Genomic DNA, 12941 nt, shown 5'->3' with positions numbered 1-12941 from the left:
TCACAGCTTCCCAGGGAAGCCCTGGCAGAGAGAACGATGTGTCTCTGTGCTCAGGGAAGATGTGAACGCCACGCCTGGGGATGTGTCCCCGGTCCCCTCCAGCTCCCCCTGACGTCCCCCCGTGTGTCCCCCCAGCCAAGGACCGGAGCGAGCGGATTTTCTCCATGGCCTTTGTGAGGCTGATGCGCCCCGACGGCACCACGCTGCGCGATGGGGAGCACGACCTGGTGCTCTACAAGGTATGGGGGGCCCAGAGCCCCCTGAACTGGGGGGGGGCTGTGGGACAGCAGCACTTCTGGGGCCGGGGTGCCAGCCCCTGCCTGAGCCACGGCGCTGGTGGCACGTACCCGAAGTCCCCGAGGGTTTGTGGTGCCTCCCTGCTGTCCCCGCTGTCCTTGGTGGTGGGGGCTCCCTGCACACAGCATCTCCAGTCCCTGTGCTGCTCCTTTGGAATGCCAGGTTTGGTTTGGGAGAAGGTGATTTAAGCGTTTGTGACGGGCAGGGAACGTCCCCGTGGTGTGGCTGCGCTTCACCTGATTTCACCAGCCCTGGCACTGCTGGGGTTTGCTCTGAGAGAGTGCAGGGGAGGAAAAATCGCTGCTCATTTGGGAAAAACGCTGTCAGCTTTAATGTGAAGGGCCCCTGAAGGTGCTGCCCCCTTACCTGGTGTCCCCTCCGTGGACTGGGACCGCTGTGACCAGAGGAGCAGGAGGCACGAGCTGGTCCCCAATGCCAGGGCGAGCTCAGGGCTCTTCCCTGTGTGGTGACACCTTCTGGGGTCCCTTCTGGGTCCCTTCTGGGCCCATGGAGCTCCAGAGTCCCTGGGGGTCACCTGCTCCCCCGCCCCTGGGCTGCTGCAAGGGGGTGGTCTCTGATTTTGGCAAGGTGAGCACAGTTTCTCCAGCAGAGCCACATCCCTCCCTGAGCTCTTTTTTTTGGGATGAGCCGACCTGCTCCTGCCTGCTGCGGCAGCCCAGGACAGGGACAGACCATGCTGTTCCTCCCTGAGGCTCCTGCACATTTGAAATCATTATGTCCCTCCTCCCCTGCTTTATTTTTGGGCGAAAGACCCAAATTCTTTAATTGCTGACGTGGCCCTCGGTGCTGGCTCTGGTCCCTGGCTCTTTGGGGACTGTCCCCTCCATAGCAGCAGCACCTTTGGGACGTGCCAGTGCTGGCTGTGGCAGTGAGATCAAACCTCCCACACCTCCCTGCCAGGAGAACAAACCCTGCACAGCTCGTGCTCCCCTCGGAGAGCTGTCCCTGCCCTCCTGAGCCCCCACGTCCTGAGCTGCTCCGTCCTCTCCCTGCCTGGCTCCGGCTCTTCCCGGCAGACACCGGGGGCTGCGCTCTGGGAGTCACAAGATATTTCATCTTTTTGTCTCTGCTTGCCAGAGGAATGGGAGTGAAGGGCTTTTAGCTGCTCAGACCTCTTGATCTCCAGCTGCTCTGAGCTCCAGACAGTTTTCCCTGCATGGGCTCGGCCCTGGGAAGGAGCACAGGCTGCAGATGTGTCCTGGAGGGGAAAAGCCACAGCAAACAGCTCTGTCACCTCCCTGCCACCTTCAGCTGGAGGGGTTTCACCCTGCCAGGCTGCAGGCTGGGAGGGATGGGTGTCTGTGAGCTGCAGCGTGGCTGGCTGGCTCTGCTCATCCCCAAATTCCCAGGGAAGGTCACTCAGAGTCCTCCTGCATGGAACATTTTCAGCTTGGAGCAGGGGACACAGAAATGGGCTGGTTTGTGGCTGTGGGGGCCCTGGCACACCCACACAGGTGGGGGATGTAGGGTGACAGCAATGTGGGACTGGCTGGGTGGTGTCCTGCCCCGTGTCAGTGTCCCACTGCGTGTCCATCCCTGCAGCAGTGCCCAGGTGTGTTTAATGTCCGGCCTCAGACTCCTCTCTGTCCCTCTGCCCCTCCTGCCTGGTGTCCTGTCCCCGCTGTGTGACAGGGCTGTGTCCCAGCCCATTGTCCCAGCTGAGCTTTGTGGGGTCAAGGTGGGGCAGCCAGGGGGTACCCAGGGGTGGCATGGGGGTGGTTCATGGTGGGAACCACCAGCCATGGGGTCAGAACCGAGCCCCTGGGCACACGGGGGGCCAAGCCTGTCCCCTGGGGCTCCAGCTGTCACCGGCGCCGTGCCCTGCAGGGTGACAGCAAGAAGCTGGAGGACGCCAGCGCGTACCTGTCCCTGCCCTCGGAGCGGAACGTGTCCGAGGCCAAGCTCCTCTCTGGCTCCTCCTTCCGTGTCAGTGGCACCACGGCGGGGCTGGCCGTGTCCAGCCGGGACAGCTTCCAAATCTCCACGCTGGTCTGCTCCACCAAGCTGACCCAGAACGGTGAGTGCCGGTTCCACGGGGGAGCTGGGGCTGTGTCCCCTCCCTGGTGATGTTCCCACCTGCTGGACCACGCTTGGGATGGACAAGTGGACACTCCGGTGTCCGTCACGCTGGGCTGGGAGCTGGGAGCAGCGGGAGCAGGGAGTGCTCAGCTCCTCAGGATGGCCAGGGCTGTTCCTGGGGAGATCAGCGGGATCTGGGTGTTTTTTGAGGAGCAGCAACGGGTGGAATTCCCACTTGGATGGCGCTGCTGGAAGCTCCATGAGCTTCCTGCCAAAGTGAGGTGGGAATTGGGGCTCTGTGGTTTAACCCCCATCCCTGGGCTGCTCAGGGGAGTTTCCATTTTCCCTGGGCTGCTCTGCACAGGCCAGGCCAGCTGAGAACATTGGTGTCCCCTTGGCCAGGGGGATGCTGGGCTCTCCTCAAACCTCCTGCAAGGCTGGAAGGTGGGAATGGCTCATCCTGCTCTGGCTGAAGCTCAGGGGAAGGGTCCTGGTGGCCTGGGGATGTGACACCATGTGGCTGCAGGGTCCAGGGCACTGTGGTTCAGTGTGGAGGGCTCAGGGGTGAGGCTGCTGCATTAATTCCCCTCCTGCAGCACAATTTGTGCTCCCACAGCCAATTTAAAGTTTGTGCTTGATGTCCCAGGCACTGGGGATCTCAGCACTGAGCTGCGGCTGTGTGAGGGGGTCCTGGCTGCTCCTGGGGTGGGGGAGCAGGGGGTTGGTGACACGGGGGTGTGACAGAGAGTGCCCAGTGCCGAGGGCCCCGTTCCCCCTGCCCAGTGAACCTGCTGGGGCTGCTGAAGTGGCGCTCCAAGCCCAGCCTGCTCTCTGGGAACCTCCAGAAGCTGATGAACGTGGATGGAGGCGAGGTCATCAAGGTACAGCCAGCATTTCCTCCCTCCCTGGTTCCTCCCCCTGGGTTTTGGGCAGTGCTGGGGTCAGCCCCGGAGCCCCCCCAGCCCCCGTGTCCCCCCAGTTCCTGCAGGACACGCTGGATGCCCTGTTCTCCATCATGATGGAGCACTCAGAGACCGATGTCTACGACACCCTGGTGTTTGATGCCCTGGTGAGCACAGCCTGGGTGGGTCTGAGCCCTCCCAGTGCGGGGTGGGCACTGGTTGGACTGGGACAATGGGGTTTGCTGCTCTGGGTGACACAGGGCAGGGCTGCTCTGAGGGTCACTGTCCCTTTGGGGGACAATCCCAGCCTTGTTCAGAGGTGTTTCTGCCACGCCACAACGAGAGTGCTCCTGGTGGTGGCTCAGGGTGGGCTCAGGGTGGCAGAGGCCTCCCCCTGCCCACGCCGAGCCGTGCCCCTGCCTGCTGCCCTCAGGTTTTCATTGTGAGGCTGGTGGCTGACAGAAAGTTCCAGCACTTCAACACGGTGCTGGAGGCCTACATCCGCCAGCACTTCAGCGCCACGCTCGCCTACAAGTGCGGCCCTGGGGCTGTGGCACGGGGAGGGACAAGGGATGGGACAGCTGGAAGGGAGCTGGAACAGTGGGGACAGGGAGGGACAGGGCTGGGACAGCCAGGATGGGGCTGGGAAAGGGATGGGACAGCTGGAGTGGGGTGGGACAATTGGAATGGGGCTGGGACAGTGGGGACAGGGAGGGACAGGGCTGGGACAACTGGAGTGGGGCTGGGACAGGGATGGGACAGCCAGCATGGGGCTGGGACAGTGGGGACAGAGAGGGACAGGGCTGGGACAACCAGGATGGGTGGGAGACAGTGGGTACAGGGAGGGACAGGACTGGGACAGCTGGAATGGTGGGGGACAGGGCTGGGACAACCAGGAGTGGGCTGTGACAGTGGGGACAGGGAGGGACAGGGCTAGGACACCTGGAATGGGGTTGGGACAACTGGAATGGTGGGGGACAGGGCTGGGACAGCTGGAACAGGGGGGGACAGGGCTGGGACAGCCAGGATAGGGCTGGGAGAGGGATGGGACAGCTGGAAGGGAGCTGGGACAGGGATGGGATGGCCAGGATGGGGCTGGGACAGTGGGGACAGATAGGGACAGGTCTGGGATAGCTGGAATGGGGGGGAACAGGGATGGGACAGCCAGGATGGGGCTGGGACAGGGATGGGACAGCTGGAGTGGTGGGGGACAAGCACGGGACAGCTGGAATGGTGGGGACAGGGCTGGGACAATTGCAATGGGGCTGGGACGGCCGGGATGGGGCTGAGCCAGCGGGCACAGGGAGGGACAGGGGACACCCAGGGACAGCCCTCCCGCAGGAAGCTGCTGTCGGTGCTGACGCAGTACGTGGAGCAGGCGGGCCGGGGGGAGCCCTGCGAGCCCCTCCCGCGCACCTTCAAGGCCCTGGAGTACATCTTCAAATTCATCGTCCGCTCCCGCCACCTCTTCGCCCAGTAAGTGCCTCCCAGTGCCTCCCAGTGCCTCCCAGTGCTCCCAGTGCCTCCCAGTGCTCCCAGTGCCTCCCAGTGCCTCCCAGTGCTCCCAGTGCCTCCCAGTGCCTCCCAGTGCTCCCAGTGCCTCCCAGTGCCTCCCAGTGCTCCCAGTGCCTCCCAGTGCCTCCCAGTGCTCCCAGTGCCTCCCAGTGCTCCCAGTGCCACCCTCAGCCCCAGGGTTGTGGCAGTGGCAGCTGAACCCTCCTGGCCAGGCTGCTGTGGCACCCAGGCTGGCACCCACCCCTCCTGGCCAGGCTGCTGTGGTGGCTGGTCCCCAGGCAGGCCCCTCCATCGCTGTGAATCCTCTCCTTGAGGATTTTGGCAGTTTTCAGCTCCGTGCCATCCCCTGGATGCTGCTGGGCAATGGTGGTCCAACATGGGGGAGGGCAGTGCTGCCCACCTTGGTGGGAGAGCTCTCTGGCCACCCCAAGTGCCCAGCAATGACCCTGCCCCGGGGGGTTTCCAGTGAGCTCCTAAAATCCTCCCACAATGGAAATGGCACAATGCCCCGGGCAGTCTGTGCCCCTGCGTGGCTGCTGCAGTGCTGGGAAGGATCCTGGAGCCCGGGGGGAGGTGGGGGTGGAGCTGGAGGGTCCCTGAGGTGCCTTCCAAGCCCAGGGATCCTGCGATGAGCAGAGGAAAGGGCTGGGTGCCCCCACAGCCCAAAGGCCAAGGTGCCACCCCTGCAGAGTCCCCACAGGTCTGGTTTCACTTGTTCCCCGTGGGCACGGGGTTCACATGCCAGTCTGGGTGAGGGAATAACACCCCTGTGGCGTGGGAAAGGAGGAAATCAGGAAATCTGGCATCTCCAGGCCTTCCTCTTTCATTCCACGTAGGCAGCACCGAAAGCTGAAGTGTCCTGAGGTGGGCACACAGCACACAGGGCACGGGTGGGCACTGCTGGCACTGGGAGCAGTGGGATCTCCCCATTCCCAGGCACCCTGGTCCTGCAGGCAGCAGTTTTTGGGGGAATGAGGGCTGTGCTGGGGTCTCTCTGTGTTGTATTTGCTGGGAATGCCCAAGGAAGGCAGGAATGATGTATGTGACTCCATGTTCTCAGAAGGCTAATTTATTATTTTGTTATCTATATTATATTAAAGAATGCTAAACTATACTAAAGAATAGAGAAAGGATACTTACAGAAGGCTAAAAAGATAGTAATGAAATTATTATGTGAAATATAATGAAATATTGAATGATATATAATGAAAAGAATAATGAATAATGAAATAATGAAATAATTTCATTAATAATGAAAATAATGAATATATGAATGAATGAAATAATAATAATGAAATAATGAATACTCGTGACTTCTCCAGAGTCTGACACGGCTTGGCCCTGATTGGCCAAAGAGTCAAAACAACTCCCAGCAGAACCCAGTGAAACAATCACCTGTGGGTAGACAATCTCCAAACACATTCCACATGAGCACAGCACAGGAGAAGCAAATGAGATAAGAATTGTTTTCCTTTTCTCTGAGGCTTCTCAGCTTCCCAGGAGAAAAACCCTGGGTGAAGGGATTTTTTAGGGAATGTGAATGCCACACCTGTGTCCCCTCCCACTGGCAGCGTGTGCTGGTGTCCCTGTGCCCCACTGTGGGGTTTGAGCCCCGCTGTCCTCGCCACTTCCATCCCTTCCCAGGGTCCCATCCCTGGCTCCAGGTGCCCCAGAACATCACACCCAGCACCTGCCTCTCCCTCCCGTGAGAGGAGCACGTTCCCAGCTCAGAGTGCTCCTGGCAGGAGGAATTAATTACCCAGCTTGTTTGCAAACAGCCCTGTGAGTGGGTTTGCCTGGAGCAGAGGCATCCCCGAGGACATTTAGCGATTTTATAGAGCTTCCCTTTATCTCAGCAATCTCAGCATGCAATAACACGGGCTCCTCAGATCCTCTAAGTGCCCTGAGCGTGCTGCAATTTGTACAGGCTGTAATCGGCAGGAATTGGGCTGTAATTGCTGCAGATTGCTGGGTCTGGGATTGCCTGTGCTGCTGCTGCTGGGGCCAGACAAGCAGCGCCTGCAGCTCCTGTGAGGAGCTCAGATTGCTGCAAGGATGACTGAGAGCCCTGTCCTCCACCTTGGGACACCTCCCTGTGTCCCCTCAGTGCCCCAGTGACATTTTGGTGACGTCTGTCCCTCGCTGCTTCCTCCTTGCTGCTTCCTCTGGCTGCTTCTGCTTTTCAGCCATCACTGACAGTGGCAACACTTTCCCTGCCAGTGCTCATTGTCCCCTGGGTTTTGAGGCCAAATTTTGGACAGGGCTTGAAGCAACCCACAGCAGGGGGTGGGACTGGGTGGATTTCAAGGGCCCTCCCAGCCCAAACCAGTCTGTAATTCCAGGATTTCCTTTCATAGCTGGTGGCAGGATAATTTTTCCTGCCAGTGCTTGGTGTCAGTGTGGGGGAATTGCCTCAAGCAGTGCCCATTCCTGCGATCACACCTCAGCTTTGCAGTTTTTCCTGCAGCTTTGCACATCCCATGGCCAAAATCCCCTCGTTCAGTTCGCTCTGGTCCAGCTGGTGAGGGGGATGGAGGGCTCAGGAGGCTCCTGCTCAAGTGGGACGGGGCTGAGCTGCTTTGAGAGGGTTTTGGGCTGTGGAATCATGGAAAAGAGGCTTTTTTAAAAAAGAAAAAATGAATTTTGTGAGTGGGTCTGTGGACGTGGTGGGGCAGTGGCTGTGGCAGTGCCAGGGCTCACCCCTAGATCCAGCCATGGATCCAAACGTTGATGGATGAGCACAAAGAATTGGGATGGTGCCTTGGTTTGGAAAGCCAGGTGTGTGCTAAGGAAGGCAGGAGCCTCCTCTGAAATGGAAACTGTAAACCCCCTCCCTCTGAATTGTTATAAATTTGAAATTAAGGGGCTCTCAGATAGAGATATGGGAGCAGAAATAACAGTTCTTTACTAGGGAAGAAAATAAAAACAAAATAAACAATGCAGTAAATTAAAATAACACAGCCAGAGTCAGAGCAGGAGCTGAGCCCTGTGGGTCAGGGTGGTGGCACAGTCCCATCCCATGGGGGCTCAGCCCTCCTGCAGTGCCAGCTGTGCTTCTGCTGCAGCAGGGATCCTGCACAAGGCTGCAGTTTTCCTCTGCAGCTCCAGTGGAAGAGGCAGCTGTTCCTCTGGGGATCCAGTGGAAAGGCTGTGCTGGTGTCCCAAAAATCTCATCTTCCATCGAGGTAGGAATGTTTGGCTCCTGCCCTGGGCAGAGCATCTCCCAGTGGGATGATGGAATTTGATCAGCCATGCAGGGACACTCACTGGCCATGAACAGAAGAGAATTAATAATTAATGGCCCATTAACAGGTGATAATTACTAATCAATGACCCATTTACAGAAGAGATCTCCTGGAGGGAGGATTGGTTGTGGGGGAGATAAAGAAAAGTGCCCAATGAACAGAAGAGAACTGCCCCACCTCTGACAGATGGGAATAGAGCACACATTGCCTTGCAATCCAGGACAGAGGCCAGGGAAGGTGTGTGGGGTGGCATTCACATTCTTTGAAAAAATCCCTTCCCCCAGGATTTTTCTCCTGGGAAGCCGAGAGGCCTCAGAGAAAAGGAAAACAATTCTTCTCTCATTTGCTTCTCCTGTGCTGTGCTCATGTGGAATGTGTTTGGAGATTGTTTACCCACAGGTGATTGTTTCACTGGGTTCTGCTGGGAGTTGTTTTCACTCTTTGGCCAGTCAGGGCCAAGCTGTGTTGGACTCTGGAGAGAGTCACGAGTTTTTATTATTAATTTTTTAGCATTCTGAAGTATCCTTCCTGTATTCTTTAGTATAGTTTAGTATTTTTTAAGATAATATATATTATAAAGTAATAAATCAGCCTTCTGAGAACATGGAGTCAGATTCACCATTCCTGCCTCCTTGGGCACTCCCAGCAAATCCAGCAGTGTGGCGTGGTGGCAGTGAGGTGACAGCAGCGTGGCTCTGGCCGTTGCAGGCTCTACGAGGGGAAGGAGGTGGCCGAGTTCCAGCGCTCCCTGCAGCGCTTCTTCCTCGCCCTCAACCAGCTGATGGAGTCCCCGCTGGAGGGTCCCACCCTGCTCTCCCAGGTAGGGATGGGGGGCCCTGGCAGGGCTCAGCTGGGCTCTGGGGTGGCAGGGAGGGTGCCCAGGCCAGCCACTGGCTGTGCCCGTGCTGGGTGACACTGTGTCACTGTGTTTTTGGGGTGACGCTGTCCATCCTGTGTGCAGATCTCAGGAGGAGCTGCCACCCTGTGCGCTGTCTTGCTGTCCCCAGGGTCCCCTTCGTGTCCCCTGAGACCCCTCAGGGTCCCCCCTTGTGTCCCCTGAGACCCCTCAGAGTCCCCTGAGACCCCTCAGTGTCCCCCCTTGTGTCCCCTGAGACCCCTCAGAGTCCCTCTTGTGTCCCCTGAGACCCCTCAGGGTCTCCCCTTGTGTCCCCTGAGACCCCTCAGAGTCCCCTGAGACCCCTCAGGTTCCCCCCTCGTGTACCCTGAGACCCCTCAGAGTCCCCCTTGTGTCCCCTGAGACCCCTCAGGGTCCCCCCTCGTGTACCCTGAGACCCCTCAGAGTCCCTCTCATGTACCCTAAGACCCCTCAGTGTCCCCTGAGACCCCTCAGGGTCCCCCTCGTGCACCCTGAGCCCCCTCACTGCTCTGGGGCTGTGCTGTGGGTCTGGGTCAGCAGCTCTGTCCTGGCCACCCGTGTGCTGAATTCTGCAGGGGAAAACCTGGGAATTGTTCCTGGGGATTGTCCCCATCCTGGATGTGGCCTGGCCTCACTCCCTGCATTTGGGACCAGGCTGGCACACTGGGATGCATTTGGGATGGGGCTGCACTCTGCCCCCACAGCCCCCAGAGGCAGGGAGGCTCCAGAGGGGCTCTGGGAACCTCTCTGGAGGCAGCTCTGTGGTGTCTCTGCAGGGAGCAGCTCTGAAATACCTGCCCTCCATCCTCGAGGACGTGTCTGGGATCTTTGACTCCGCCACTCTGGGGTAGGGTCCCTGTGTCCCCACCAACCCCAGCCCCCTGCCCTGCTCAGCACTGCCACAGCCACCTCTGTCCCCACACCCAGCACAGGGCAAGGGGGTCTGGAATCACCTCCTGCTCCCCTTCCCTGGGCAAAAATGGGAGAGTTCTGCTCACTTTTAGCAGCTGCCTGTGCTTGGGCAGGGGCTGGGCCTGGGAGCTCAGCCCCAGCTGGGTTCATTTTGGGGATTCAGGCAGGGTTTGCCTGCTGGGTGCCCATGGTGGGACCACCTGCTGCTGCTTTATCTCCTCTCCTGGTGGCAGGGCCATGCTGCGGGACTTTGTGGGGAACCTGCTGCCCCAGCGCCTGCTGAAGCAGAAGCTGCAGTCCCTGACTGACATTGCCAGCAGCAAAGCCTTCCAGTCCCACGGTGAGAGGGGTCCTGGGGGCTCTGCCCTGGCCCAGCTCACCCAGAGGCCGTGGCACAGGGTGGGGTGAGCCCCTGAGCAGGGACCCCTCCCCTGCCTCGTGCCCAGGGTGGCTCCTTGTCCCGCTGGGGACAATTCCCTCATGCCCGGGGTGGCTCCTTGTCCAGCTGGGGACAATTCCCTCATGCCTGGTTGGCTCCTTGTCCAGTTGGGGACAATTCCCTCATGCTGGGGGTGGCTCCTTCTCCAGCTGGGGACAATTCCCTCATGCCCAGGACAATTCCCTCATGCTTGGCGTGGCTCCTTCTCCAGCTGGGGACAGTTCCCTCATGCCCAGAGTGGCTCCTTGTCCAGCTGGGGACAATTCCCTCATGCTGGGGGTGGCTCCTTGTCCAGCTGGGGACAATTCCCTCATGCTGGGGGTGGCTCCATGTCCAACTGGGGACAATTCCCTCATGCCCTGGCCCCCTGTGCCCCCAGAGTGCCGGGAGCTGGTGCTGCAGGCAGCCCTGCCCATCCTGCAGGAGCTGATCCAGGCAGGGGAGGAGGAGGATGCCTGCATTGAGCTGCTCAGCAGCATCCTGGAAGTGCTGTACCAGGCCCAGAAGGTAAAGCAGGAATCAGCTGGGCAGGGACCTGACCAAACCCCTCTGAGGGGGGTTAAGCACCAGTTCCTGGCCAGGATGGTGTTGGAGTTCACTGGCTGTGGGTGTCACCATCCCAGCAGGGACGTGCCCAGGGTGGGACACAAACCTTGTGGATCCACCTCAGTGAGTTTGTGGTGGGTTGCCCAAAATCCACATGAGTGGGGACATCACCAGCTCTGCAGAGGAAGGTGAAGTGAGGGAGGAAGAAATTGAGGGAAGGCAGGAAGGTGAGGGCACGTTGATAATAAATCGTGAAACATCTGGAGAGACATTTTGTGGTATTGGCCAACCAGACCAAGCAGGTTGAGAATGGATTTTCTGGATTTGAATAAATCAAAGAAATGGTATCCAAGCCTGATGCATTGGCCAGGGTCAACCAACATTGGTTTTTGGTTGACTCACAGGCAGGATCACGTTACTTAAGGCAAACAATGAAATAATAAGGCATGATATGATATCTGATTTAGTTTCATATTTTTCTTTGGTTTCCTTTCTGATTCACGGCACTTTTTCTTTTTGTCTTTTCCCAATTCTATTTTGGGACAGGCCACATGTAATTAAAATTTCAATGGCCTTACACCTCGTATGAAATTCTGTGATTGCCAGTCAGCCCCTGGGCACTATCACACTCCAAAATGAAGAGTGATGGCCCCAAACATGAGGCAGGGACATGGTGGGCCATACCCACTCAAATGTGGCCTGTCTGGGGTGGGCTGGGGCCTTTCCTGGGGGTCTCATCTCTGTTCCTGGTGATTGCAGAGCGCAGAGAAGCTGCGGGCACGGCACAAGCACCGTGGGGATGTGGAGCTGGTGAGTGTCCCTGCAGCACACAATGGCTTGGGAATGCACAGGGCTCTGTTTTTTCAGAAGCCTTCCTCTGTCCCTGCCCTTCCTGGCTGCTCTGAGGTCCCTTTTTGGGGGCCCTTGGGAGGTTCAGGTGTCCCACCTGCAGTGCAGTGGCTGTGGGAGCTGGGTTGGACGCTGTGTCCTGGGAGGGTGAGGTGGTTCTTTAATCCCCACAGCACCAGGAAGCCCAGGAGCGGGATGGAAAGCCCAGAAATTGTGGTGAAATGTCTAATTAGCTTCTAAACCTGAAATAGCCTTTGTGGAGAGCGTGGTGGGACTCTCTTGGGGGAGGATTCTGCTCTTGTTTCATCCCCATAAGAGTTGAACCCATCTTTACCTGCCCAGCACCATCCTCATCATCCTCAGCTGTCCCCACTGTCCCCAGCCAGGTGGCCACTGTGCAGGGAGGTGTACAGCTCTCTGTGCAGGGCTGAGCTGTACAGAGATCCCAAATCCCATATTTCTGCTGGAGCACACTGCCTTGCTCTGGCTCCAGCTCTGGGTCTGGCTCCGTTCCCGATGTCACCAGCCTTGAAGGAGCCATGCAGGGACATCTCCCACAGCTGGGACGTGCCCTGCCATGGCCCTGCCACCTCTCACCTTGCAGGCACAGGTGAAGAAGCACATCCAGGCCATCCTGGAGCGGCTGCTCCACACGGTCAATCGCCGGCTGATCGTGCTGGACCGGGAGAACCCGCTGAGGGTGAGTGCCTGCGCCGCTGCCCTTGGGGCCACACGGGAGGGCTGGCCCTGCTCTGGGGGCCTGGCTGCGTGTCACCGGCTCTGCTCCGCGCTGGCCCTGCTGCCAGCACCCAGCAGGATGGGGTGGATGCCAGGGATGTGCCCAGTGGGACGCAGGGGAAAGCAGGAGCAGGGCTGGAGCAGCCGGAGAGCAGCGGGGAGTGGGTGAAGTGCAGGAAAAGCAGTTTTGGGGGCAATGGAGGGTTTGGGCTGCGTTATCTGGGTAACAAGCAGCTGAACCCGGGGAACCGTCGCAGTTTTACATGCCAAAAACGCGTGAGGAGCACGCTGGGCACGCGCGAAGGGAGGCGAGCCAGAGCTCCACGCGGGGGCTCGGATCTTCTCTGGGGATGTGGTGACAAACCCAGGGCTGCACCGCGTCTCGGGGTGGGTGTTGAGCTGTGCTGGTGTGCGTTCTGGATGCTCGGAGCAGGGAATTGCCCTGCTGTGCTGTGCCATGCCGTGCTATGCCATGCCCGCGGGCAGCCGGAGCGGAGGCTCCGCCGCCAGGGCCGTGCGGTGATCCCAGTGCCAGGCTGTGATCCAGCCCTGGAGATGCAGGTGGGGTCGCGCTGGGCTCC

The 12941-nt window shown here is 59.0% G+C and overlaps 1 protein-coding gene across 2 annotated transcripts in view; it reads left to right on the top strand.

Annotated features, from left to right (window-relative positions):
• The window catches only part of LOC135299728 (dedicator of cytokinesis protein 2-like), a 51039-nt gene that overhangs the window by 10477 nt on the left and 27621 nt on the right, over positions 1 to 12941 (top strand). For both annotated transcript variants that reach the window (XM_064419099.1, XM_064419098.1), the window contains exons 17-28: positions 136 to 239; positions 2146 to 2335; positions 3121 to 3218; positions 3317 to 3406; positions 3673 to 3773; positions 4581 to 4715; positions 8708 to 8819; positions 9653 to 9723; positions 10022 to 10128; positions 10607 to 10734; positions 11533 to 11583; positions 12227 to 12322. In XM_064419099.1, the coding sequence (XP_064275169.1) occupies positions 136 to 239; positions 2146 to 2335; positions 3121 to 3218; positions 3317 to 3406; positions 3673 to 3773; positions 4581 to 4715; positions 8708 to 8819; positions 9653 to 9723; positions 10022 to 10128; positions 10607 to 10734; positions 11533 to 11583; positions 12227 to 12322 (1283 nt within the window). The remainder of the gene's footprint in view (positions 1 to 135; positions 240 to 2145; positions 2336 to 3120; positions 3219 to 3316; positions 3407 to 3672; positions 3774 to 4580; positions 4716 to 8707; positions 8820 to 9652; positions 9724 to 10021; positions 10129 to 10606; positions 10735 to 11532; positions 11584 to 12226; positions 12323 to 12941) is intronic.

This window comes from Passer domesticus, chromosome 4 (genome assembly GCF_036417665.1).
Source record: "Passer domesticus isolate bPasDom1 chromosome 4, bPasDom1.hap1, whole genome shotgun sequence".
NCBI classification, from domain to species: Eukaryota; Metazoa; Chordata; class Aves; order Passeriformes; family Passeridae; genus Passer; species Passer domesticus.
This window is presented reverse-complemented; position numbering and strand designations above follow the sequence as displayed.